We start from the raw sequence: 26,313 nt of genomic DNA, 5'->3' as shown, positions 1-26,313 counted from the left end.
AGTAAGCAATGCTTAGCAGGCTGGCAGCTGTGAATGGGATTATTTGTGCTATTGTAGGCAGCATCTTTCATTCACCACAAACAATTTCCTCTTCTCTCCTTTACCTGTTTGAATAACTATCCATGAGTTTAGTCTTTTCCTTTTCTGGACAAAAAATTATATTAAGGAGAAGAGTAAAATTGTTCTAGAGACTTGAGGAATGGTGGTAATACTTATTTTTCACATTATTTCCTGTATTTTAAGAGCCTGTATGTATTTGTGTGTAATGGGATTTTCAGACTACATTTATATTGTGTAAGAAGATTGAAAATGTTCACAATGTTCTTGCTATTCAGTATTTCACACTGTAAAATGATCTCCAGAATACGTTGGTTGTTAAGGTAATGTGCTCAAGTATCTTTGTGGCTTAAAGGAGGTATTACAACTCCCAAAATAGCTATGGTTAGTCCTTCTCACTGGTAATATAAAACCAATTTTTGTTTGTGAATTGAATTGTTGCACCTGTGCGGTGCATTTCAAAGCCCAGGAAGGGTGCTGTTAAAGGCCAGATTCTCTGTAATTTATAAAAATGGAGCAGTGATTTCTAGTGAAACAATTAACCTCATCTAAAAATCTCTCATTTAGATGTTTCCATAAAGTATTCAGAGAAACCGAAAGATCCTTTATTGTATTTTTTCCATAGGCATCTTTATTGAGTCTGTACTTATTTCCATCTATAGTTAAAAGAAAGAGCTGCAAGCAAAAGTATGCAAGCAAAAGTATAGTATGGTAGTAATAGCTGGTTGTACCAAGTGATTCAAACTATCCATCAACAGGAAAATCCTTGAATTAACACAGATACTTTTAGTGCAAGTGGTACCAATCCAAATCAAAGTAGCTTAAGTAGAAAGAGGATTCATTTGCTCACATAACTGGGAGGCTAACTTCCGCCACAACTCAATTCAGGGACTCAAACAAAATTGTTCAGATTCTGCTCCTCTCTCTGGGCCCTGCTTCCTTTTGAGCTGCACTGATCCTCTCCTACTGCAGACTACCTTTTTCCATGGATCAGTGAATGGTCCGGCTGCAATAAATACCCTTCCTGCTCTGCTATGCCCTTAGACATGGCCATGTTTCACGGCCACATTGAAAAACTACAAGAGAAGAACTCCTTGTGGCCCAGCTTAGGTCATATGCTCCCTCCTGAACCAATTACAGTGCCCAGGGGAATGCAGTACTAGGTGTGGCCAGGCCAGGAAGTTATTTTGTTGGCTGGTTCACTAGAATCATTTCATCAGCGAGAGGAACAATCCTCAGACAAAAAGCAGCATATGTTCAGTACAGCTCTCACAGGGGCTTCACATATATTAGTCACAAAAATAGTTTTAGGGCAGGGAAGATCTATGATTAAACAAAACACGGTGCTATTATGAAGAATGGAATGACTCCTAATTCATACCAAAGATACACATTCCAGGATTTCCTGTTACCAGGAGAGAAGCTGACTTGCAGCAGATTCAATCTCATTTGCCCAATCTTTCAGGTATCATAATACACGAAATTACTGATTAAACAACTAAGTAATTCACTTTAACAACCACTTGACTGTCACTGAAGTGTCTGATCAAAAATTAAGGTATTAGCTGTGTGAGGTGGTGTGTGCCTGCAGTTCTAGCTATGTGGGAGGCTGAGGCAGGGGGACCACTTGAGCCCAGGAGTTTGAGACCAGTCTGGGCAACATAGCAAAACCCTGTCTCTACAAATAAACAGATGGTTAAAAAAAAATTAAGGTTCTTGCAAGAGTGAACCCTCCAAGGTAACCTATGGACTTGGGGTGATGCAGGTTTGTCAGTTGTAGCAAATGCACCCCGCTGGTGGGGGTTGTTGATAATGGGGGAGTTATGCACACGTAAGGGCAAAGGGTAACTGGGAAATCTCTGTACCTTTTGCTCAATATTGTTGTGAACCTAAAATTGCTTTAAAAAATAAAGTCTATTAAAACATTAAAAAAATACAGACATAACAAAATGAAGGTATTCGGGTATTAGATCATCTAATTATCTAATTCTCTAACATAGCATTAAAATAATTCAATAGTCACAGCTAGTTGTCCCTCAGATAAAAGTTGGTTACCACTACAGTAAGAAAACAGAACCTGTATGGGACAATCATATTAACAGGCTAATAATGTTGCTTATATTTATAGAAAACCTACATATTTCCCTAGATTATCAAAGTATCTTGACAAATAAAAACAGTTGGAACATTGCTGTATACCACTCTATTAAATGAGTTCCTCATTTAAAACAAATTTTGTCCTCACAAAAACAAGAGGGCAATAGAAGTCTACAGAGCTTGATTTGAGTAGACAATAGTGATGCTGTGTAGGAGAAGCACCATCATTGCCATCCACTGGAGTAACTCCTAAATGTTAAGTCTATGACAATGGTAATGAACTGGGACAATCTTTCCCCCCAGGGCATCATCGGCAGTGTCTGGAGATGTACTACAGGACTGGGAGGTTTGTATTCTTGGCATCTAGCAGGTAATGCCAGGAACACTGCTGAATATCCCATGTTGCACAGGATAGCCCTACACAACAAAATAATTAACTGGTGCAAAATGTCAACAGTGCTGAGGTTAAGAAACTCTGGCCTATAGCAAGATGCAGAGGGAAAGGCAATGTTTAAGACAAAACCCCTGCCCCCAATTAATGTATAATCTGCTTGAGGGGGTAAGATAAATGATAAGGGTATTTCCTATATTTTCTTCTAGGATGTTCATAAATTGAGGTCTTACACTTAAATCTTTAATCCATCTTGAGTTAATTTTTGTATACAGTAAAAGGTAAGGGTCTAGTTTCATTCTTCTGAATATGGCTTGCCAGTTATCCCAGCATCATTTATTGAACAAAAGAAATCATCAACAAGTAAACAGATAACTTATAGAATGGGAGAAAATAGTCACAAATTATGCATCTGACAGAGGTCTAATATCCAGAATCTATAAGGAATTTAAACAAATCAACAAGCAAAAAATAAATAACCCCATTAAAAAATGGGCAAATGGCATGGACAGACACTCCTCAAAAGAAGACATTCAAGTGACCAACAAAAATGAAAAAATGCTCAATATCACTAATCATCAGAGAAATGCAAATCGAAACCACAGTGAGATATCATGTCATACCAGTTAGAATGGCTATTATTAAAAGTAAAAAATCAACAGGTGCTGACGAGGCTGAGGAGAAAACAGAACAGTTACGCACAAAACAGTGTGGGAATGTAAATTACTTCAGCCATTGTGGAAAGCAGTTTGGAGATTTCTCAGAGAATATAAAACAGAGCTATCATTTGACCCAGCAATCCCATGACTGGATATATATGCCCAAAATAATGTAGATCATTCTACCAAAAAGACACACACACTCCTATCATCATCACCGTGCTATTCACAACAGTAAAGTCGTGGAACCAACCTAGGTGTCCATCAATGGTGGATTGGAGAAAACAAACATGGTACCGATACACCACGGAATATTACACAGCCATAAAAAATGAAATTATGTCCTTTGTCACAACATGGATGCAACCAGCGGCCATTATCCCAAGCAGATAACAGGAATAGAAATGAAATACCACATTTCTCAATTATAAGTGGGAGCTAATATGGACATAAACATTGGAACAAGAGATACTACAGACTACTAGAGAGGAGAGGGAGGGGCTGGGGATGGGGGCATGAGTCGAAAAACTACCTATTGGGTACTAGCTCATTACCTGGGTCTGACATACCCATATAACAGTCCTATATAGTATCCCCGTATCTAAAATAAAAGCTGAGGCCAGTCAGGGTGGCTCACGCCTGTAATCCCAGCACTTTGGGAGGCTGAGGCGGGCAGATCATGAGGTCAGGAGTTTGAGACCAGCCTCGCCAACATGGTGAAACCCCATCTCTACTAAAAATACAAAAATTAGCCAGACATGGTGGCAGACGCCTGTAATCTCAGCTACTCAGGAGACTGAGGCAGGAGAACCACTTGAACCTGGGAGGCGGAGGTTGCAGTGAGCCAAGATCACACCACTGCCCTCCAGCTTAGGCAACAGAGTGAGACTGTGTCTCAAAAAAATAAAAAATAAAAATAAAAGCTGAAATTAAAAAAAAAGATAAATGATAAAAAGGATCTCAATGCACAATGCATTAAGTATCACAGGGTCTTTTAACACATGGGGCTTTAATTGTATATTTTTATGAGAGTAGCAAGGTAGATGTGCTGAATTTTGAAAGCTTTGGATAGGCAAACAGAAAAGGATATTTCAAGTGGAGCATACACTGGAGGCAGACATCCAGAGATGAGAAAGAACAATGTCTTTTCAGGACAGTAAATAACCAGCCCTGTCCAGCAGTGTTTGTGCAGCAAGGCAATCAGCAAAAAACGTTTTCACTTGTCAAGTGGGATCATGTGGCTGATGCAGTCCTGGTTCTGCCATGTCTTAGCTGGATAAACACCAGCGTGCAAGCCGTAAAATTGGGATATCTCTTACCTTACAGTTGTTCCTGTAAAAATTAGACACTGACATGCCTGTCACATCGTCTTGCTTAAAGGATGGCAGCTCCTAGAGCAAACATTAAGGAAAGACAAGTTGAACTTTAAAGAAACTAAAGTAACAGGGTGGAAATTTACATTTATCCTATGGGCTGAAAGAGTCATTGCTTCAATGTATAAGGCAGTGACAGGATGAAAATAATGCTTTCGATTAATTTGAATCTAGGTGGATGATACGTGAGTGGTCACTGCATTATTCTCTCAGCTTTTCTGAATGGCTAACATTTTTCAAAGTATAAGTTTTTATTTTTTAAAAAACTTGATTATTGGCCGGGCGTGGTGGCTCACGCCTGTAATTCCAGCACTTTGGGAGGCCGAGACGGGCGGATCACGAGGTCAGGAGATCGAGACCATTCTGGCTAACACAGTGAAACCCCATCTCTACTAAAAATACAAAAAAAACTAGCTAGGCATGGTGGCAGGCGCCTGTAGTCCCAGTTGCTGGAGAGGCTGAGGCAGGAGAATGGCGTGAACCCGGGAGGCGGAGCTTGCAGTGAGCCAAGATCGCGCCACTGCACTCCAGCCTGGGCGACAGAGGGAGACTCTGTCTCAAAAAAAAAAAAAAAAAACCAAAAAAACAAAAAAACAAAAAACAAACAAAAAAAACTTGATTATTTTCTGCTTCCTCCTGCAATAATTTAGGCTCAACTGAGAAGAGGTCCCTGTTGCTCATGGCTATATCCTCAGCAACAGTACATAACACACAGCAGAGATGACCAATAAACTATTGTCTAACAGTTCAAACAGAAAAGAAAAAGTGAAAAGGGCCAGAACTATGGTGACAGCAGTTTGTATGGGAAGATAGGGGTCCATGCCAAAGTTTTTCCAAAGCAATTTGGTGATTTGGATATAGACTAGCAATGCAAACTCAGGTGATGGGAGATTCGTGGAACCAATTGCAGGAGGTTAGAAAATATGCAGATTTTAGGAAAAACGTATTTTACATCCCTGGATTACAGGGAGGGAGTAGGCCAATGAAGTGCAGAACTGAAGCTTGACAAAAGCTTTAGAGCAATTTAGCTAGCGGGGATTGCTGCGGTTAGCAAAGTGAAAGGTTTTTCAAGAAAGATGAAGGACCTTATCTTCCCACTCTATGAGGAGCAGAAACTGAAAAATGACCTTCTTTGTATAACAGTGCCATTCCGATATTAAGTAATAGTTTTTGAGGGTCTAGAGCGGAGTCGTAAATTAGCTACTGTAAAGTTAGTTTGCCTGTAGATAGTTTTGTTTGGACAGCTTAATTCTAACCTAACAATTGTCAACATTTAAAAATCAGAAGCTACATAAAAATTCTGATTCTTTAATCCTTTCCAATACCAGGCAGATGGTCAACCTTGTCTTCATTTTAACAGGCAGAATTGAATGAAGCTGAGTAAATGCTGCTGCCTTTAAATGACTCCAATTCACTACCCAATTTGTCTCATTTGTGATATTCACCTGGACCCTGTAGGTATTAGAGTTTGCAATTCCTGGTCTAATGGTATTATGTCAGCTTTAATGAAAATGGTAAGAATAAAACCAGTAACAGCAATAATAGCACACCGAGCATTTAGTTGCAGGCACTGTTCTAAATGTGCCACAGAGATCACCCACCATTTGAGGGAGGTGCTATAATTGTACCATTGTATAGGTAAAAAAACTAAGAGGTTCAAAGACCTGCCTAAATGTCAACAGCCAGAAAAGTGGTAATGGTGAGATTAAAATTCCAGTCAGACTTAATTTGCAGTTGCCAAATAGTATTCAAATTAAATGGTACTAAGTTACTCTATACGAAATCTGAGTCTTTTCCTAAAAGCAGACACCTCCATTTCAGCCACAGGAACTTGCGCTCTTTTCTGCAGTATATACACAGACATGGAAACCTCTGTGTGACTTTGGGTCGTTATCTCATTGCCTCTTTTCCTGTGCCTAAGATGATCTGAGATGAACTCAAAGCTTAGTTTCTCACCATAAATCATGAACTTTGGGTGGTGGGAAGGGAAGGTGGGAATGGTAGAGACTTGTCTTCATTTTTATGTCTAGTAAACATAAAATGCGTAGATACAATTAACCAACTTCAAGAAGCTGAAGTTCTAATTGGAGATATGCAATAGACTCAGAGGTTTTTAATGAGGTTTAGTAATATGTAGGTGAGTACAAATGGAAGTTGCAGAGCATATTCAAGGCTGAGGGTACACGAGATCACAGTGAGAGCCAGGAACACCATTTGAAGATGTTTCCATGAGTGTTTCAAAGTGTGTAATGTGAAAATTCCATGTTAAGGAAACAGGTTTCCGAGATGTCACTGGGCACTCTGTGCTCTCTCCTAAAGTATCAGTGGGTATTAAAGTTTGCTTGGCTGAGGAAACATTCCATGGAATATACACAGAACAGAATGAAAGAACTTGAAAGATCAGACAGAAAGGACATTTGACTATACTGGAAAAAGTGAGAATTGGTTTGGAAAACAAAGGCATCAGGATTCTAAAAAAAATCTATGGGGAAGATTTTAATCTGCTAATCTATGAAGTTTTTTTTGCGCGGGGGGGGCGGATTACATATCAGTTAAGTCAAAATGAAAATGGTGTAAACAAAGCAAGTCAAGAATAAAAACCTCACTCATAACTATCATGGGTAGCCAAAACCTTTGTTTCTGATAATACATTTGAGAAATGTGAAGTAGTGGTATAAGACACAGGAAGTAGGTTGCTTTAGCTAACAGGATATGTACATCTGGGAAACAGGTGCTATGATAGAAGTGATGGAAAATTACTGTCACACCTTGACTCCAAAACAATCAATCCATTTTGCTGTACTGCTACTTTAACACTTTTTTTTTTTAAACTATAAACGGCATTACAGACGGAAAGCAGCAATCATAATGAACCAGTTGGAGCCTGAATTTTCTTCCAAATCTCTGCTGTATGCTGTGAAAAAAGAAAACTGTTGAATGCCCACTGTGTTACAAGCTACTCTAGGGCCTTTGACTTCATTATTTCATATAATTATCACTACAACTGTGTAAGAGAGACAGAAGTATTTTAAAGATGAATCAGAAGGTCAGAAAAGTGAAATAATTTGCCTAAGTTCACACAGCTGCTAGGAGACAGAGGTGATTCTCAAATCCTTCTCTCTGGCTTTTATTCATCCTCCAGTTGTGCTTTGGAATGAATATGATCTGAGTTAAATCCTACTACTTACCAACTTTGTGGCCTGAGCCTAATTAGTTTCTTTGGACTCCAGTCTCCTCTTCTGTGATGTGGGAAGACAATACCAATTCCCCTGAAAGAATTAAATTTGTTGATTTATTCATTTATCCATTCAAATGACAGATCATGGAATGAGGGAAGTAAAGAAATGCTGGGGCAGGGATTGGTAACTGATTATAACAAAGTCAATGGATCAGAAGGTTTGCTGAGGTGAAAGGATTTCTAGAATAGTGGTACTAAAGCAGGTGAACTGCTTGGGAAGTGGCCAAAGTATGATGCTTCAAGGAGGGATATCAGAGGTGGTATGATTTGAAAGCCAATCTAAAGGGGATGAAAATGGGAGTAGGTAGCTACGGATGTAGAATTAGAACTTTGGAAGCAAGGAAACGGAGAAGCAGAAAAGGAATGAGCATGCAAAGTATCTAGAATTCAGTTGATCCTTAAAAAATGCTAACTCTAAAAATAGTGTAAAAATATAGAAATAGCAAACATAGGCAACATGTTCCTTGTTTACACATTAAAAGGGTGAAGGTGAAAAATCTTCCTGAGTGGCAGACAGTACATATGAATACATCATAGTTGATGCTCTAGAAATGCATTTTGAAGGCAGAACAGCATAGTTCCTCAATCCAGCTTCTAGTCTCTACTTCTGATATAACTCACTTATACTAAATATATTTCTGCTAGAGGTAGTTAGGTATTAATTGCTTGTATAAGAGTATATAAAATAGTGAGGAGAACACACACACAAGACAAAACACAAATTAAGTAGAATAGGAAGTGTAAACAAAAATTTCCAGGCAATATTTGCTATCAACAAACATCTGTATTTCAGCTGTTCCAAAAAACATCTGTATTTCAGCTGTTCCTTCTGCCTACATAGTTCTTCCCAAGGAATTCACATGTCTCAAGCCCTCACTCTGTTCAGATATCTGGGCAAGCATCACCTCATCAGAGAACTGCTCTGACTGTTCTCACTCAGTCTTGCCTTTCTCTGCTTTACTTTTCTTCATAGCACTTATCACTACTGGATATATCACATACTTATTTATTTATTTATTTATTTATTGTCTGTTTACCATCTCCTACCCCTGAACTGTAAGTCCCAAAGAGTAGAGACTCTGTTCACTGTTTTATCTCTAGTACCTAAAACAAACCTGAGCAAACAGTAGAAGCTTAATACATATTAATAACTTTTTTTTTTTTTTTTTGAGACAGAGTCTCGCTCTGTCGCCAGGGCTGGAGTGCAGTGGCCGGATCTCAGCTCATTGCAAGCTCCGCCTCCTGGGTTCACGCCATTCTCCTGCCTCAGACTCCCGTGTAGCTGGGATTACAGGCGCCCGCCACCTCGCCCGGCTAGTTTTTTGTATTTTTTAGTAGAGACGGGGTTTCACCATGTTAGCCAGGATAGTCTCGATCTCCTGACCTCGTGATCCGCCCGTCTCGGCCTCCCAAAGTGCTGGGATTACAGGCTTGAGCCACCGCGCCCGGCCTTAATAACATTTTAAAAATAATCTAATAACTCTAAGGTCTTAAGCACTTAATAAAATGAATGGGTTCCCATTTTTACATGTAAAAGTCATAAACTAAGGCTAAAGTGGCGAAAATAAACTAAAATGTCTATACTGTTTTTTCCTTTTTACCAACCCTGAAGATGAGGATTCAGGTAAAAAAAAAAATAAACTATTTCCCTTAGGGCTCATGGCCCACATGTTTGTTAAATCCAATTTGCTCAGCTTGTAGTTCTGTGGAATGCACTGTCCATGATAGTCCCTTCCAATGAGACCAATTTTAACCACCACAAAGGGAGAAAACACTAAAACCAATGTATCCAAGCTGTCTCATTCAAATGAATGCTTTTTGTGAGTTGGTGGGGAGGAAAGAATATTTATTTACATGAATTTTATTGTTATTTATATTCAAGTTAAACAACAAAAATAGGAAACATTTTGAATAAGCATATGCCCAAAAACTAAACATTAAAATGGTGGTCCCACTATTCCTGAAACCAAACATTGGCTAAAATGAACTATATGTACCTTTAAGGTGAGCAAACACAAGAAGTCTATATTTAGCAAGGAAGGTCAAATGTTTGTCAGCAAGTCTAAGATCTTAGAGGAAATATTTATTTCAAAAGTAATAACTAATGTGGTCATATTAATTAATCGGTTAACAGTTACAATGATGGAAACCCTTAAAATTCGTATAAAAACCAGAAATTACAGTTAGGCTGCTTGCATATTTCACAACTATATATTTGCCAGTGATCTATTAACCTAAACTAAAAATCAAATACACATTAATTCATCAACAGTGATATAACTTCAAGGCTGAGAAAAATCACAAAGAATTTCAATTAAATGATATCAAGGAGTCCAGAGAGAAGAAATATTTCCTGTGAGAGAAGTTCTAATTATAAATAACTGTGTACTGGTTTAAAGACTAACATACACCTAGCTTTACCAACCCTTGTGAAAAAAATTACACATTACATACTTTGTTCAAAGCCTACTATGAAAATTGTAATAAATCCTCTACTTTAAAAAAAAAAGTGACCACCTGAAAAATATTCATAATATCTCATTAACAAAGCAAAAATGTTAAACTGAAAAGGTTCACCTGTTTTGGTCTTCAGTTACAAACAAAAAAGCACTGATAATTCACTATAACAGCTTCTTAAACAATTCAAAAAATATTTTGTCAATTGAAAAAACATCACTGAATCAATGAGCATTTGATCATTTTATTTACAAAATATAAGCAAGACTTACATCCCTTTCTGGTGAATCTTTTCAAATAATTTTATGTACAGGGCCTTGAGATGTATCAATTATAAAACATGTTAAAATGAAAACATTTTTTAAATTTACAAATACAAACCAGTACTTTATACAAGAATTCTCTATAAAGTTTGTCAATCAAAGTAAAAAATAATTTGTTTCAACTGAATATAAGGCATGTCCAGTTGATGTCATTTTGTAGAATTATTTTTGTTTTGTTGGAGACTTTTCTCTTCGCCGGTCCTGATTTTTCTTTGATTCTCTGGATTGTTCAGAGTATCTGCTAGATTTTTCCCATCGTCTCTCGGCACCATTTTGATATCTATCTTCATCACTTCTCGAGTCTGAGTGCTTTCTATTCATTTCCCTTGACTTTGATCTATCTTTTCTTATGAAATTTTCACTGTCTTTATTTCGGTATCTATGCTTCTCATTTTCAGAAAAAGAATTTCTTCTCTCTCCTCTCTTCTTTTTGGGATCACCATGCTTATTTTCTAAATCTATATGCATTTCTTGGTCTCTGTCATTCACAACTCTATTGTAGTTATTTCGTTCAGAAGGAACATCTTTGTCTGATGTGTACGTTGTTATAGGATCTCTCCAATTTGAATCTCTTGAAGTTTGATCTCTGTGTTTTTCTGACCTTTCTCTCTCAGTCCTTGTTTCCTGGTGCCTGTGTTCCTGTCTTCTTTCTTTTTGTTTCCTATCATTTCTTTGCTGGTTTCTGATCAATTTATCTACTTCTTTACTTCTGGTCTTTCCATGTCCCTTCTTTCTTACATCATTAGCTGCATGTGTAAAATAAAAGACAGTTAGCTTTTATTTCAATCTTAATTTCAAAATTATAACAATCACATTTACCGATACACTGTAGATTTATTAACTCAGATAAACCGGATGCAAAGCCAAATTGATTGAATAGAAAGTCTGATGACACAAGGTCTTACCAAATGCTTACTTTTTTTTTTTTTTGAGACAGTTTTGCTCTTGTTGCCCAGGCTGGAGTGCAATGGCACAATCTCGGCTCACCACAACCTCTGCCTCCTGGGTTCAAGCGATTCTCTTGCCTCAGCCTCCCGAATAGCTGGGATTACAGGTATCTGCCACCATGTCTGGCTAATTTTTGTATTTTTAGTAGAGACAGGGTTTCTCCACGTTGGTCAGGCTGGTCTCGAACTCCCAACCTCAGGTGATCTGCCCACCTCGGCCTTTTACGAATATACAACATTTCAATCCAGGTGTAGTAGCTCATGCCTGTAATCTCAGCACATTGGGAAGCAGAGTGGGTGGGGGACAGACTGCTTGAGCCCAGAAGTTGGAGACCAGTTTGGGTAACAGAGTGAAACCCCTTCTCTACAAAAAATTCAAAAATTAGCCAGCAGTGGTGGCATGAGCCTGTAGTCTCAGCTACTCAGGAGCCTGAGGTGGGAGGATCAACTGAGCCTGGGAGGCAAAGGTTGCAGTAAGCCAAGAATGCACCACTGCACTCCAGCCTGGGTAACAAAGTGGGACTCTGTCAAAAAAAAAAAAAAAAAAAAAAAAAGGGAAGGGGAGGGGAGGGGAGGGAGGAAGGGGAATATATAGTATCTCAACATGAGTTACTAAAGTAGTGTTTTGATTTTTAGATTTAAGACAGTAAACAGAAATTTTATAGCAAATGTAAAAATTTTAGAAAGCGACTCAAATGGTACATTTCTACTTATCAAATTTAATTCAAAAACTGAAATTTCAGCCAATAGTGTGTTATTCATAGGAATATTATGTCAGATCAAAATACAATGATCACCCAAACTAGCATTCACTCCCTAAACATAGGAGGAGTAGAACAACTGGGTTTGCTCAACAGCATGAATATGTATTTCTCAATGAAAGGCCTCCTCCTGCAAAAACAATAGTTCTCCCCTCTGGTTACCAGAGAGGCACTAACTGTACCAACAAGAGCAGACATGTTAAGATTTACAGTCATAGGCTTTATTAGAGCCACAAAGGCTTAATTTCTGAAGAAACTCTTCTGAAAAGACCTCGAACAATTTGATTTTGCTGATATAATCACAACTATAAATACAAAATGGTTATACTGAAATAACTTACCACTTTAAGCAATACAACAAATTTAATCAGTTTATCTGTTATTTAATTTGGGTGCATAAATCAAAGATGCTAACAAAAATTTCTGTCAAATTCATACATATGCAAGAAAGAGAAAATATGATAGAAAAGTGCCTCTTGTCACCCTAACTCTACCTAAATCTCACTGTACCAGCCTCTATTTCTTCCACTAAATGCCTATCTTTGGCACATGGTACAGTCAGTTGGTTTGCCACTAAGGACCTATTTCTCTGGTTCCTATCAAACAGCTCAGCTGAGTTGCAGCTACCCAAGCAGAAACCATCTGGCTCTGTGCTAAACCAATGTCCCCCTGATTCTACTGTACACCACGGTCAGGCTTTACTGATATTAAAACCCAGTCATATCACAACAGGCAATCTCTTCTCCATTTGCTATGTTTGCATTACAGTTTCCCAATTTCGGGGCAGTTCATACTGCTTTTATGCTATTTAATATTTTATTAATAAAACAAAGTTCTCTACTGAAATTGTATGAGAAGGCAAATTAATTTTGAATCAGCAAGCTTCCTTATTGCAGCAATTCATGCTGTGTTATCATCTGTTCTCAAAATGGATACCATGAAATAACAAATTCTGTAGAATATAAAATAGTGAATGTTAAATGAACAATGTTTGTATACTTCAAGAATAAAAGTTCCTGTAAGCAAACAATCTTTCTCTGATAATATAAAAAACAGCCCCACAATTCTGGATGTCACACAGTATATAAAACACTGTGAAACATAACAAGCCATGGAACAAAGGTGTAAAGACTAGCCTTTCAACTTCAGGCTACAGAGGAAAGTATTGATGCCACATTTGATGAAATACTGCAGCCAAACAAAACAAAATGAGAAATGACATGCACGTAGGATAAACAGACAATCCCTTATTTGGACCAAGATACTGCAATGAAAGAAAGTAGAGCTGACCTTGGGTAAAACAACACAGACCTTTTCAGAAACTGTGAACCAGATCAAACTTTGAAAACATCTTTTACTACAGCATTTCCACTTCCAGGTAGGATAGAGAAGACTGTCGCAAACCTGTGCGCCTGCTGAAAATAACTAGAAATGCCAGATACAATTTTAAAATGTTCCATTGAAAAACGTTGAAAAGCACCCAAAAATCAAGTTGAAGGAACTCCTAATTGCCTAAGCTAAGATGATTTGAACAAAATAAATGACAGTATTGGACTTTAACCCACAGGATAAGATAAATAGCCATGAGTCTATATTGATATACACAGCTGACTAAATAAATAAATGAGGGAAGAGGGACAATGCTTTCTTACAGAAGAAATTCAATTACTAGATGTAGAAGAAAACAGACAAATAAAAAATCACCATTAGGAAAATACCATAGTAAAAATAAGTGTTGCAGACAAGATCCAAAGATGGATGTTAAAATTGGTGAGTAAAAGCTGGAGGAAAAAGAGATTTCCATAGTATCAAGTCATCTCCCTACAAGATATTTTCACAGAGAAAAATAGTTTCCCTGAAGACATCCAGTGAACACCACCTTTACTCAAGTGATCAAGGTTGCCACCCAAAATAAAATTATGAACCTGCTGATAAGATGCACTAAGAACAACATATTGCTTCTAGTGTACTCTTGCCAAAAATGTCTAATCTCATTCTAATAATGAGAAAACATTAGACGAAACTCCATACTGAGGGACGGGTTACAAAATAAGTGACCAGAGGACTTCAAAAGTGTTAAGGCTATTAAGAACAAGGAAAGTCCAAGAGGAACTATCATAGAATACAGAAAACTGAAAATACAATTAAATGCAAGCAGAATCCTGAAATAAGGAAAAGGACATTAGTGGAAAAACTGGTTTTCAAATCATATCTGTAGTCTAGTCAATAATGCTGTTCCAATGTTAATTTCCTAGTTTGATAAATGAACCAGGGTTATGTAAGATGCTAGCATTAGGGGAAGTTGGATGAAGAGTATATGGAAATTCTCTGTACTGTTTTTGCAACTTTTCTAAGTCCAAAATTAGTTCAAAATAAAAGGTTACAGTTACAAAGTAAAAAACATAAAGGCATTAGAGAGCTAGTGGAAAAACAAGGACTAGAGGGGCCAAGATGCAAGAGGAGGCTGAAACATTGAGAAGTAAGCGATGTTCTACAGCCACTTTCTCCCTGGGAGCATCTGCTGATTCAAGGATGCTACTGAGGGACAGAAAGACACTAGAGCTCTGGTAGCCCTGCAGGGCCAGGCAGACAAGAATGAGACTGGTTATTTGCAATACATATATGTGCAAAAGATATCATATCTAGAATACATAAAGAAAACCTATAAATCAACAGAAAAAATAACTTAATTAAAAAAAATTGGTAAAATACTTGAGCAGTCACTTGACAACAAAAATCCAAATGGCCAATAATGTATAAAAACTAATGAACTTAAACACTTCATTAGTTGAATTGCAAATTAAAACTGAAACAATGCAGTACCATCACACATCCACCAGAATGGCTGAAATGAAAAAGATGGTCAATTTGAAGTACTAATGAGGACAGGAGCTACTGAAACATGGCCGGTGGGAGTGTAAATTGGAATAGCCACTTGGAAAACTGACAGTATTCACTAATGCTAAATATATGCACATTTTATGACACAGTGACTCCACCTATAAGTACATACTCAGTAGAAATGTGAATAAATAAATAAGGTCATCAAAAGATATGTACAAGAACATACATGGAAATATCACTTGTAAATCTAAAGTCTGTTGAGTAAAAATGATAAATATATATTGTGGTATATTCATATAGTAGAAAACTACACAGCAATATGAATGAATTAACTATAACTAAATGCAGTAATGCACCTAAATCTCACAAACATAATGGTAAAAAAAAAAAGCCAGACATAAAAAAGGAGTCTACAATACATAATGCTAAAGGTAACAACAGGCAAAATTAATTTATGAAATTACAAATCAGAATAGTAGCTGCCATGAGGATGGAAGGAGTAGTAACTGGGAGAGGAAATGCAAAGAACTTCTGGGGTACAGGTATATCTGTATATCTTGATCTGTGTGCTAGCTCTGCAGATGTGTTCCCTCTATAAAAATTCATATAGTATCTGAGATCCACACTGAATGTATATGTCAATTACAAACAGAAAGCTTTAATATTAAAAGTAAAACACTAACATTTATTTAAAATAAAAACATCAGGATAGCTCCTATAAACTAGATTACAAACATTATGAATGGATGTTTCATATCAGTCATCACTCAGGTAAGTATTTGCCAATGAAATACTTTCATTTCTATTAGGAGGATTGCAAAAGGTAATCCCAGCATTATAAATGTCGTACTACAGACTGCAACAATGATAGATGGGACCATTTATATTAATTGTGGCTTTTAAACAACTGATCTCTAAAACAAATAAGCAATCAAATTATTTTCTTCCTTTATAAATATCAGCAATGTATTTATTAGAAAAGAGCAAGCCAAATTACAAATGAGCTTCAATACCTGAGGCAGAGCTATGACTACTGATAGATGAAGAGTCGCTCTCTTCACTGGAAGACTCTGAACTGCTATCACTGCTGTCAGAATCAGAGTTGGATGAGTCAGACTCTGAAGAGGCGGACGCTGAAGAGGAAGAGGATGGGGAGGATTTATTTTGCTCAACATCTGGTTTCTGTGCCACGATGACTTTTGGTGTATTTTTGAGATGTTCACGCAGTTCATCCCTAATTTAAAATATAATCTGTTAGATTCTATTTCAAAGACAATTATGAGATAATTTTATAATCTGAAAATAAAATTCTGAGAACAATCCTTACGTTAAACCTCCAAGACCTATAGAAGTAAAGAAGTTGATGGCAAACCGAGTGTTTCTTGGATTATCTCGGGGTAATAATCCTTCAAAGAATGGCTGTAGAGTTCTAAAAAAGAAAAAAATAAAAGAGAACAGATTGCTTAAAGATAAAAAGGCAAAATCCTTAGTCATTTTTCAGGTTTTTGACATATTAAATTACTAAATGAAATACAACCAAGTAACTAGCTGATGTCACTTATTAGGTTAGGCTACGTGCTATCTAAATGAAATGAGTAGGGTCAAGTAATAATGTACTGAACTTGATTTCCATCATTACACAATGTAGGAGATTTTTAAAAAACCTTTTTTACACACACAAAGAAAAATATATACACATATATACACGTATGAATATACAGTACATATATACACACACATATGTATATAAAGTGTATGTACAAAAAATGTTAAAAACCTCTGTTGTATGTACACATACACACACATATGTAGAACTGTGCAAAGTACTGGGGGAGAGGTGAAAGTAGTCAACAAAAGGGAGAAATCAAGGATGAAGACCACATAATTACAGTATCTATGGACTGAGACAACAGAAAGACACTAACAAAACAAGGTGGTTTTGGACATTTGGTTTTCAGCAACACACTGAATAACTACTCAGTGGAGTCAGAAAAAACTTTCCATAGAAAAAGGTAAAATATAAAAAGAATGATTAAGAGCTTGCCAGATAGATCAAGAAGACAGGGAAATGCCAACAGTGGAAACCGAGGTAAGCAAGCATGAAGAGCTAGATGTGTTTCACAAACTTGGCAATGTTGGTGTGGCTGGAGTACAGCTTGCTGAAGAGAGAGAAGATGAACCTGGTCAAGTAGACAGGGACCAAATAAGTAAGTATATGAAGCCAAGAGAAGTGGATGAAATAGTACAGAGACAGTGTGTGGAACTCAGGAACACTGAAGAGGCAGGCTGAGGAGGAGACTGAGAGAGGAAGTGAGAAGAAAGTGTGGAGCCAAAGTGAGCAGGTGGTCAACTGCATAAGTGAGGCAGTGAAGTAAAGAGGCATGCAGCCTGAGAAAGACAATTGAATATAGCAGGTGGTCACTGAGAAATCTGAAAAGATGATTTCAGTAGTGTCAATAGAGTAGAAGTCAATCTAAGTGGCAATCTGAATAAATAGGAAATAAGAAAGGTGAGAGAGGATTACCTAATAGTCCTGAAATAAGGCTCTAGTTCCATGTAATAGACTTGAAAAATTATTAATAGATGAAATATATATTCAAAATTGTCCACTGATAATATTAGTTATCATTCTAAGGCTTAAAATTAGGGTAAAAAGAAAATAAAATTATAAATATCACTGGAGAATTCTAGTGAGCATACAAAAATAATTCTGTATTTTCTAAGAACACTTAAAAGGGCATTAATTTGAACTCCATTTAAACTAAAAACCACCACTAAAAGTTGCGCGTTGTCCTGAGACATAACATGAGATTCACAGTGATTAATGGATGAATAAAGTCCTAGGGGGGCTTAGTACTTGTTTTTACAATCTTGGATGGGCTTATGTCTTCTACAATGGGAGAAAACCAGAGGTCAGTAAGAATACAAAGTGCTTAATGGCAAACTTACTCATCCTTTAATCTTGCATTAAGTTTAGGAAGACCCATGTATTCACACAGTTCCTGGAAAAATATTTTGACAAAAATTCTACTGGATGATGTAGTGGTTTCTTCACTCAGTTTTATACATTCAAGAACCTGAAAATTAAAGTTTAAAAAGACAAGTATATTTAAATTTATAAAAGACAGGACGGAGTGACCAATATTTGTAGGGTTGTTTCTCAAAATTACTATTTATTCCCATCTTCAACCAGAGTTCTCTCTGAATATCTCCCCTTATGCTGATACAAAGTTTAAAACTTCTCTATACTAACTTTCAAAATGTTAAGATGCTACAGAAATAGATTTCATTCTCTGTTTTGAGTAATGTGCTTTTTATAGCAGGGAAGATATCCTCTCTTGAGCATATAATGGTAAAGATTACTAGCTCCTATACCTTACTCATCAAAATGTGGTGTATATGAGGGTTTGGGGCAAAATGCCACTTAGCACATTAGACTACAATTTTGTTTACCACACATAATATATGATTAAAAAAAAAGACAAAGTATGATGGTTTATTCTGAATATTAAGACTGTGGCTTAAAAACTGAAATGCCTAAAGAAATATTTTTAGGGCAAATAAAATAAAAGTAACCTCCAGTTTTTATGGGTTATGTGTTCGGGGGGCCCATTAGTTAATTGTTTAAAATTCTCATTTCATTTTCTCAAAGAGGGGAAAAAAGAAGTCAAAAATTATTACAATTAGTCTCCTAGGTTAGATTACAAATGCCTATTAATGCAGCTGGACATACTTGGTACTTAAAGTACTATAAAAATCTAACCAATTTTTGTAAGTTTGAGATATTGCTTCATTCTACCATTAGTACGATGGCATTCTACCATTAGTAGGATGGCATTCTACAAGATAATCCTGTTCTTTCCTACTGCCTCCTGGATGTAATTTCTCCTCTCCTCTTCTCTTCTCTCTTTCCTTCTATTCCTTTAGCAATTTTGCTTTTCTTAGAATCTAAGCCTTTTTATTTTGTATCATTGCATGGGCATATCTTACTTCTGATCTTACACAGTAACTCTCTTGAAAGGAGGGGCCATGTATAATTCACTTTGAATACCCAGCACCTCTCTCAATGACAGTATATAAGTGGTGGCTAACTAACAGTGGTTGAATAACAGCTGTAAAATAAATGCCAACTTAATGAAAGCATTTTAAATTTCAATCCAGTGCACATTTCCCCATCAAGAATGTATCTTTCTTTCTTCTATGACTATAGGATATCCTCTCTATAGCTTACCCAACTTCAATGTCTGCTAAAAAGAACATATCCTTCTAGGACAATCATTTTTCTTAAACCCAACAAGAGGATCCATGGAGAGTTATTCCCTCAGGAATCAAGGGAGAGTAATTCAGAGACACATTTACCACCAAAATAGTGGCATATGTGGATGTGAGTGTGTATGCATGTGTGTGTCCACAGAGAACATGAAAATCTGCAGTATTTTTCCTGAAGACACTCCTAGCCATCATATTGAAACACTGGCATGTTTGGACGGTTAATATAATACAAAGACAGTATTTCTCGTATATTACTTACCTAGCTTTCTGATTCCTTATTACATGAAGATAATCTCAAAGACAGCAGTTCTACACATTTCATTTTAAAGCACATTTCATAATAGGATAAATATAGCTAGCTTATACCAAAATCTATTTGAGAATAATAGGGAATTAGGAAGGAAGTATAAATATTGACCCATGTACTTACACTCCATGGAAGTGAATCGGTGTATAAAAGGTGAGCAAACATCTTAGCAACATTTCTCAATTTGTTTGTTTCCAAGCGATGGATGGTATCATACTGTTCTTTGAATATACTTTCAAAGGATTCCATGTACTCTTTCTTCAGCATGCAAAATCTCTAATAAATAAAAAATCAGTACCATTAAAAATTGAATGTTAATACAATTATGAGCATATTAAATCCTAAATTTACTGAATCAAAACTTAATATGTTTTATATTTTCAAAGAGCATATATCACTAAATCCTTTTGTGCCATTTGATGCTCAAAAAAGAAGTTAATATATATGGTTTCTAATTACCTGAGATTTACATGTTAAAACAAAATCATACATATAGTTGATCACATGTGGGTAGAGCTTAAAGGAATATTGTAGATCATGCTTTAATTGTGCTGCCTAAACATGTACTTGACTTTAGAAACTGCTTTGAGATTTTGAAAAGACAGCATTTAATTGTTCTCTATTGGGAAATTGTTACAAAGCATGGAAAATTCCAAAAAGTTCTGGAAAAGTGATATGCAAAGTTAAAGCACTGCAAAAATGAAGTAGAAAAAGAGGAAGGTGAAGACAGTGGGAAACCTGAGGAAGGAGAGAATAATTTGCTTTTAGCAAAAATGGTAATATGTTGTTATATGAGGCCAGATCATAAAGCAGAAATAATTAATTTACAATACTTGTTTTAAGAATTCCCTTAGTAGATGCTGGAACTCACCCCAGCTAATAAGCCAAAAAATTTTTCATATGTCCTCTGTTGGGCACAGCAATCAAGTATCATGTTGCAGAGTTCTTTCTATTTGGGAAAAAAAATACATTAATGATTCAAAACACAAAGAGACTAAATACTACATAATTTACTAGTATGATAGTGACTGACCTGCATTTTTAAATAAGGGTTTAACACACTTCAAAAACTTTGCAAATAAAATAAAAACCTCAATCTATGTTAAACTCATAATTTTTTAAAGCCTTGGGTCCGGCTGACAGTCATTTATGCTTCCAGTCATTATGCTAATTATATTAATTATAAAATTCTAAATTCATGATAAGTATGAACCATATCAAGAAAACCTAGTATAGGAAACAGACATATAAGGGAGAGATATAATACACTGCATTCTTAAAGGATTCTATGCAGAATTCTTTTAAATATAGACTCACCAACACAACATTTAACAATTCAGTTACATATGTCCCAAGGATATAAACTCAACTGCTAAGGAATATATTCAGTATGGAAAAGGCAGACCATTATTAGTCTTCACAGAGGCATAAGTGGGTACAACTTCAACCTTAACATAAACGACCCTTTGGTTGATAAAGAAACATCAAAAAACACCTCTGTGGATGAATTTTCTCACCTCAAAATAAATGTTATTCACATAGACCTATCTATATGGATCTATATGAATAAATGGAATCACTCCATACCTACTAGTATATTGTTCCAATGAGCTATTCAGGTGCCATGTAAACCTCTCTGAAAATTCTGTTAGACTAATGGATAAATCCCCAGTAAAGAAATACTATCACCACAGATGATTTCTAATTAACAAATTAGTTTTCAAATTAATATACTAATTCCTGAAATAATTCAAATGAAATATGTATTGATTATAGCAATGTCATAGATGAAAAAACTCAGCAACATAAGGTGAAGAGACAAAATGAAAAAAGGTATGAATTCATCTGATTAGTGTAATCTCTTTCTATAAAGATTTATCAGAAAGTTAAAACAATTTTCCAAATAGAGTAACTGTAATATACTTGCTTTATACAAACAGAAAGCAAGCCTATAAAAACGTGTTGCTTTTTAATTTTGACCTTTATATTTTCAATTAACAATTTTGACATTTTGTCTTATTTACTAACACAGGATACAACCTAAGTAAAAATAGTAAATATTTTAAAAAATTATATCATTAAGTATTTACTGCATATATCTATGTTAACAGGATGTGTCTGAGACTCCAGAGGAGGACTTAGGGCAAGAAGTAGGAAGGGAATCTTGAAGAAGCACAGAACAGATACTCTAGAATTGTGCTGTCCAACATGGTAGCTGCTAGCCATTACGGCTAATGGCTATTTAAATTCAAATTATGTTAAATTATACATAAAATTAAAATTTTAGTTCTTCAGCCACATTATTAGTCATATTTCAAGTACTAAAAAGCCACATGTGACTAGTGGCTACTGTACTAGAAAGTGCAGAATATAAATACTTCCATCAGTACAGGAAGTTGTATTGGACAGCACCGCTTTAGATACTGATACTTACACTCAAAGCTGAAAGGCCTCACTTTACAACATAGAGCTGGCTACTTTCAGTTGCCATTATATTGTGCTATATATATATATAAGTAAACAATATTTAAAAATATGTATTATATTATATAAAAATTATATTATATTATATATAATTATATCATATATTATATATATTATATATGAAAATATAAAATATATATAAAAATAAAGATAAGTCTCAAGTTATCTCAACTAAATGTTTATAAATGTGTAAGTTCTGAAAAGCTGTACATACTTTATCAAAATTTCATCCAGTACAAAAAACTAAAAAAAAAGGTTTTTCTAAATTCTACCAAATTATGGTAACTTCATATATGAAATTCACTTTCAACTTTTTTTTTTACCAGCATCATATTTTGTAATATAACAGTTAATCAGGTTTTAAGCAACAGAGCATGATAATATGCTGATAGCACTGCTATGCACTACTTTCAAAACAAATTACCTTCTTCCCTAGACTAAATGCAATTATAAGAGTTATTCCCTCTAGCTTATAATAATTAAATATTTTAACATTTTAATTAAGTGTTACAGCAATTTTAGGAGTCTTTTCAGTGCATGAAAATAAATGCACTAAGATGCTTTTCCAAATATTATCAAAATGCACTGAGATAAGTTATTTCTGGTATAACTATCTTCTCGATTAATATTAATACAATTTATAATGGCTTAACTATCTTCCTCAAATAACATGACAAGATCATACAGTAATTCCAGTGATAATTATAATTGTAAAGGTTTTAATGTATTAATTTATTTCCTTCCAGCGATGGCATATCAAGTGAGGCCAGCATACAAACAAGCACACTATTACTAACATACCAATAACAAAACTTTGAAAGGGAAAAAAGGAATCTTTTACATTTAAGAAGATAATTTTTTCTAAAAATTCCATATCACTATATTTCAATAATTAATGTATGTTCTAGAATAAAGACTGGTAAACTTTTTCTGTAAAAGGCCAGATAATAAATATTTTAGGCTTTAGAGTCTACACGGTCTCTGTCAAAACTACTTATTCTGTGGCTGTGGTGTGAAAACAGCCATTGACAATATATCAATGAATGAATCTTTCTATATTCCAGTAACACTTTATTCATAAAAACAGGCAGCAGGCCTCCGCCGCAGGCTGCCAACTTCTGTAACACATAAACATTTTTAAAGGCTTAAGACAAAGAATTTTATCTAACAGTAACTTAGCTCAGATAATCAAGAAGACCTAGAAGAACTAGAAACTGAACAGCCCATCAGAGCTGATGCATTCACTCTGGCATCTGTGCCCGGTTTACCACATGTAAAGCAAAGTGAGAAAAATACAATCACAAAAACTTTGGCTCAGTTTCTAAGGATGTAATATCTAGATGGGAAGGAAGCAATATATATAATACACATTAGAGAAAAAAAAAACAGAAGAAAGAGCAACTTTATCTACTTAATCTGATCTTCATTATCCTTGGCATTAGGGTTCTGACACTTTGAAAAGTGAAGTATACCAAGCTGTAAGACAGTGAGTCCCCTGGGGCCAAGATGGAGCTATCTTGTGGTGTGACTTGACATACAGTATCTGCTGAATAAATTTTCATTAAAGGAATTAATGAATGAAGGCTGGGAGTGGTGGCTCATGCCTGTAATCCCACTGCTTGGGAGGCCGAGGTGGGCGGATCACCTGAGGTCAGGAGTTTGAGACCAGCCTGGCCAACATGGTGAAACACCATACCATCTCTATTAAAAATACAAAATCTAGCCAGGTGTGGTAGAGGGTGCCTATAATCCCAGCTACTAGGGAGGTTGAGGCAGGAGAATTGCTTGAACCTGGGATGCAGAGGTTGCAGTGGGCTGGGATCATGCCACTGCACTCTAACCTGGGTGACAGAGGGAGACTCTGGCTCAAAAAAAAAAAAAGAAAAAATTATATAAATTCTTCTATATCCAACTAGAGCAATGTAGTATGTGCCGTGATCTTTATCATTTCTACCGCAAAGAATGCATTAGTCGCAAGCTTGTCCAACCTGTGGCCAAGAGGCTGCATGCAGTCCAGGACAGCTTTGAATGAGGCCCAACACAAATTCATAAACTTTCTTAAAACATTATGTTATTTTTTTGCAATTTTTTTTTTTAGCTTATCAGCTATTGTTGTTGTTAGTGTATTTTATGTGTGGCCCAAGACAATTTTTCTTCCAATGTAGCCCAGAGAAACCAAAATATTGGATACCCCTGCAGTGCATCCAGAAAATGGACCACATAATCCATTAAAGAACAAATTTCCTACTATATTTAAGTCAAAATTTGATTTATAGGCAACTCAGAAATTCTACATAAAGTGCAGTGTTTCAGAGACTCTCTTTTTACCATATCCCATTGGAGTAGAAAATTTAATTCCCTAGAGTGAGCAATATATCTGAAACATCCTAAGCTTTGTGTTATCTTAAAGTGATATAAAACCTACATTAAAAAATAAACATTTAGTACTGAGGTATTGCTTCAATCCACAAAACTTACCCATTAACAGCCTTAAACATTTTTAAAACCAATATATGCATTTCCTAATAGAAAAAGTGTTAACATACTGTTTGGCTTTCAGGAAACTCCATTTTCAGCAATTTGTGAGCACATTCTTCAAAATCTAAACTGTGGAAATGATCACAATAGGTTAAAAGCTTGCAACATTGACTGTACACTCTTACATACAAGAATCTTACTTTAATAACAGTTTTAAATCATCTTTTTTACTGTAATTTCATATTGTTGTACTGCATATATAAGGAAAATATAGCTCTTAACTCTACAGAGAATGAAGTGCCAATACACACAACATGGATGAATCCTTGAATTATGCTAAGTGAAAGAATACCAACACAAAAGACTACATATAGTATGATTCCATTTATACAAAATGTTCAGAAGTGACAAATCTATGGACACAGAAAGTAAATTAAATGAGTAGAAAGTGACTGCTAATAGGCTCAGGGTTTAGTTTAAAGTAATAAAAATGTTCTGGAATTAGACAACGATGATGGTTGTACAACTTTGTGAATATAATAAAACCACTTGCAGTCATGCATCACTTAATGACACGGTTATCTACTGAGAAATGCATACTTAGGAAATTTTTTCATGTGCAAACATCATAGAGTGTATTTACACAAATCTAGATGGTACAACCTAATATATCTAGGCTATATGCTATGGCTGTTGCCCCTAAGCTACATCCTGTTCAGCATGTTACTGTACTTCTGAATACTGTAGGCAACTGTTAACACAATGGTAAGTATTTATGTATCTAAACACACCTAAACATAGAAAAGGTTTAGTAAAAATATGGTATTATAATCTTACGGGACCACCATTGCCTATGTGGTCTATTGTTGACTGAAAAGTCGTTACATGGCAGATGACTGTAAATGTACACTTTAAAAGGGTGAGTATCATAGCATGTAAAATCTCAATCTTAAAAAGGCAAAAATAAAAATAAAAAAGAGGCATATCCAGTGAATTGTATTACTCTCTCAAACCAACCAACTTCAAGCCATAACTAATCAGATAAAAGGGTTTCTATTCTATGTGACTTTCTTCATTTTAAGAAACAAAACACATGATGTGTAAGTTTCTCTCATTTCTGCAATCATATAATGCTTATCAAATGTTTTCCCACTACAAATTGGTCACTCAAGTACGACGGTAGTAAATTCTTAAGTGTCAGCAATACTTTTTCCTTCAAGCACTGGAGGATAATAACTGTACATAAAGAATTTATTAAATATTCTGACTTGATAATCCCATATTACAGGACAAATCTAAGTACTCTAAATCTGGGTAACCAGGTCCAGATCTCAAAGAGTGTTTCCCAATGCTCAAGGTTTTCAAGAGATCTGGCTGTTCTGTTCTACATTTAGTTGTTAAATAAATCTAAGAAAGAAAATGATCAATAACTCTATTCAAAAGCTTAGATAAAACAACAAGTAGAATGGTTAACAATGAGGACAAAGAAATAAAAGCTTTTAAAAGTAAATACTTTAAAAAATAATTGTAACTACCTAAAATTTTTAAGAAATACATTCTTATGCACAAATATATACCTAAATTAGAAACAACTGGAGGTAAAAACACCTATAGGATACTATACT

At 35.6% G+C, this 26,313-nt stretch overlaps 1 protein-coding gene across 1 annotated transcript in view; it reads right to left on the bottom strand.

The window, feature by feature from the left end:
- Positions 1 to 10,500: 10,500 nt before the first annotated feature.
- CWC22 (CWC22 spliceosome associated protein homolog) overlaps positions 10,501 to 26,313 on the bottom strand; it is a 64,220-nt gene continuing 48,407 nt past the window's right edge. Inside the window, exons 14-20 of the mRNA XM_010382918.2 lie at positions 24,757 to 24,817; positions 20,598 to 20,675; positions 19,850 to 20,002; positions 18,097 to 18,224; positions 16,475 to 16,576; positions 16,161 to 16,381; positions 10,501 to 11,341 (exon numbers count right to left, since the gene is read on the bottom strand). Coding sequence (XP_010381220.1) covers positions 10,758 to 11,341; positions 16,161 to 16,381; positions 16,475 to 16,576; positions 18,097 to 18,224; positions 19,850 to 20,002; positions 20,598 to 20,675; positions 24,757 to 24,817 — 1,327 coding nt within the window. The 3' untranslated portion in view covers positions 10,501 to 10,757. The remainder of the gene's footprint in view (positions 11,342 to 16,160; positions 16,382 to 16,474; positions 16,577 to 18,096; positions 18,225 to 19,849; positions 20,003 to 20,597; positions 20,676 to 24,756; positions 24,818 to 26,313) is intronic.

Source organism: Rhinopithecus roxellana, chromosome 14, assembly GCF_007565055.1.
Source record: "Rhinopithecus roxellana isolate Shanxi Qingling chromosome 14, ASM756505v1, whole genome shotgun sequence".
NCBI lineage: Eukaryota > Metazoa > Chordata > Mammalia > Primates > Cercopithecidae > Rhinopithecus > Rhinopithecus roxellana.
Note: the sequence above shows the minus strand (reverse complement) of the source record. Positions and strands in the feature narration are given on the sequence as shown.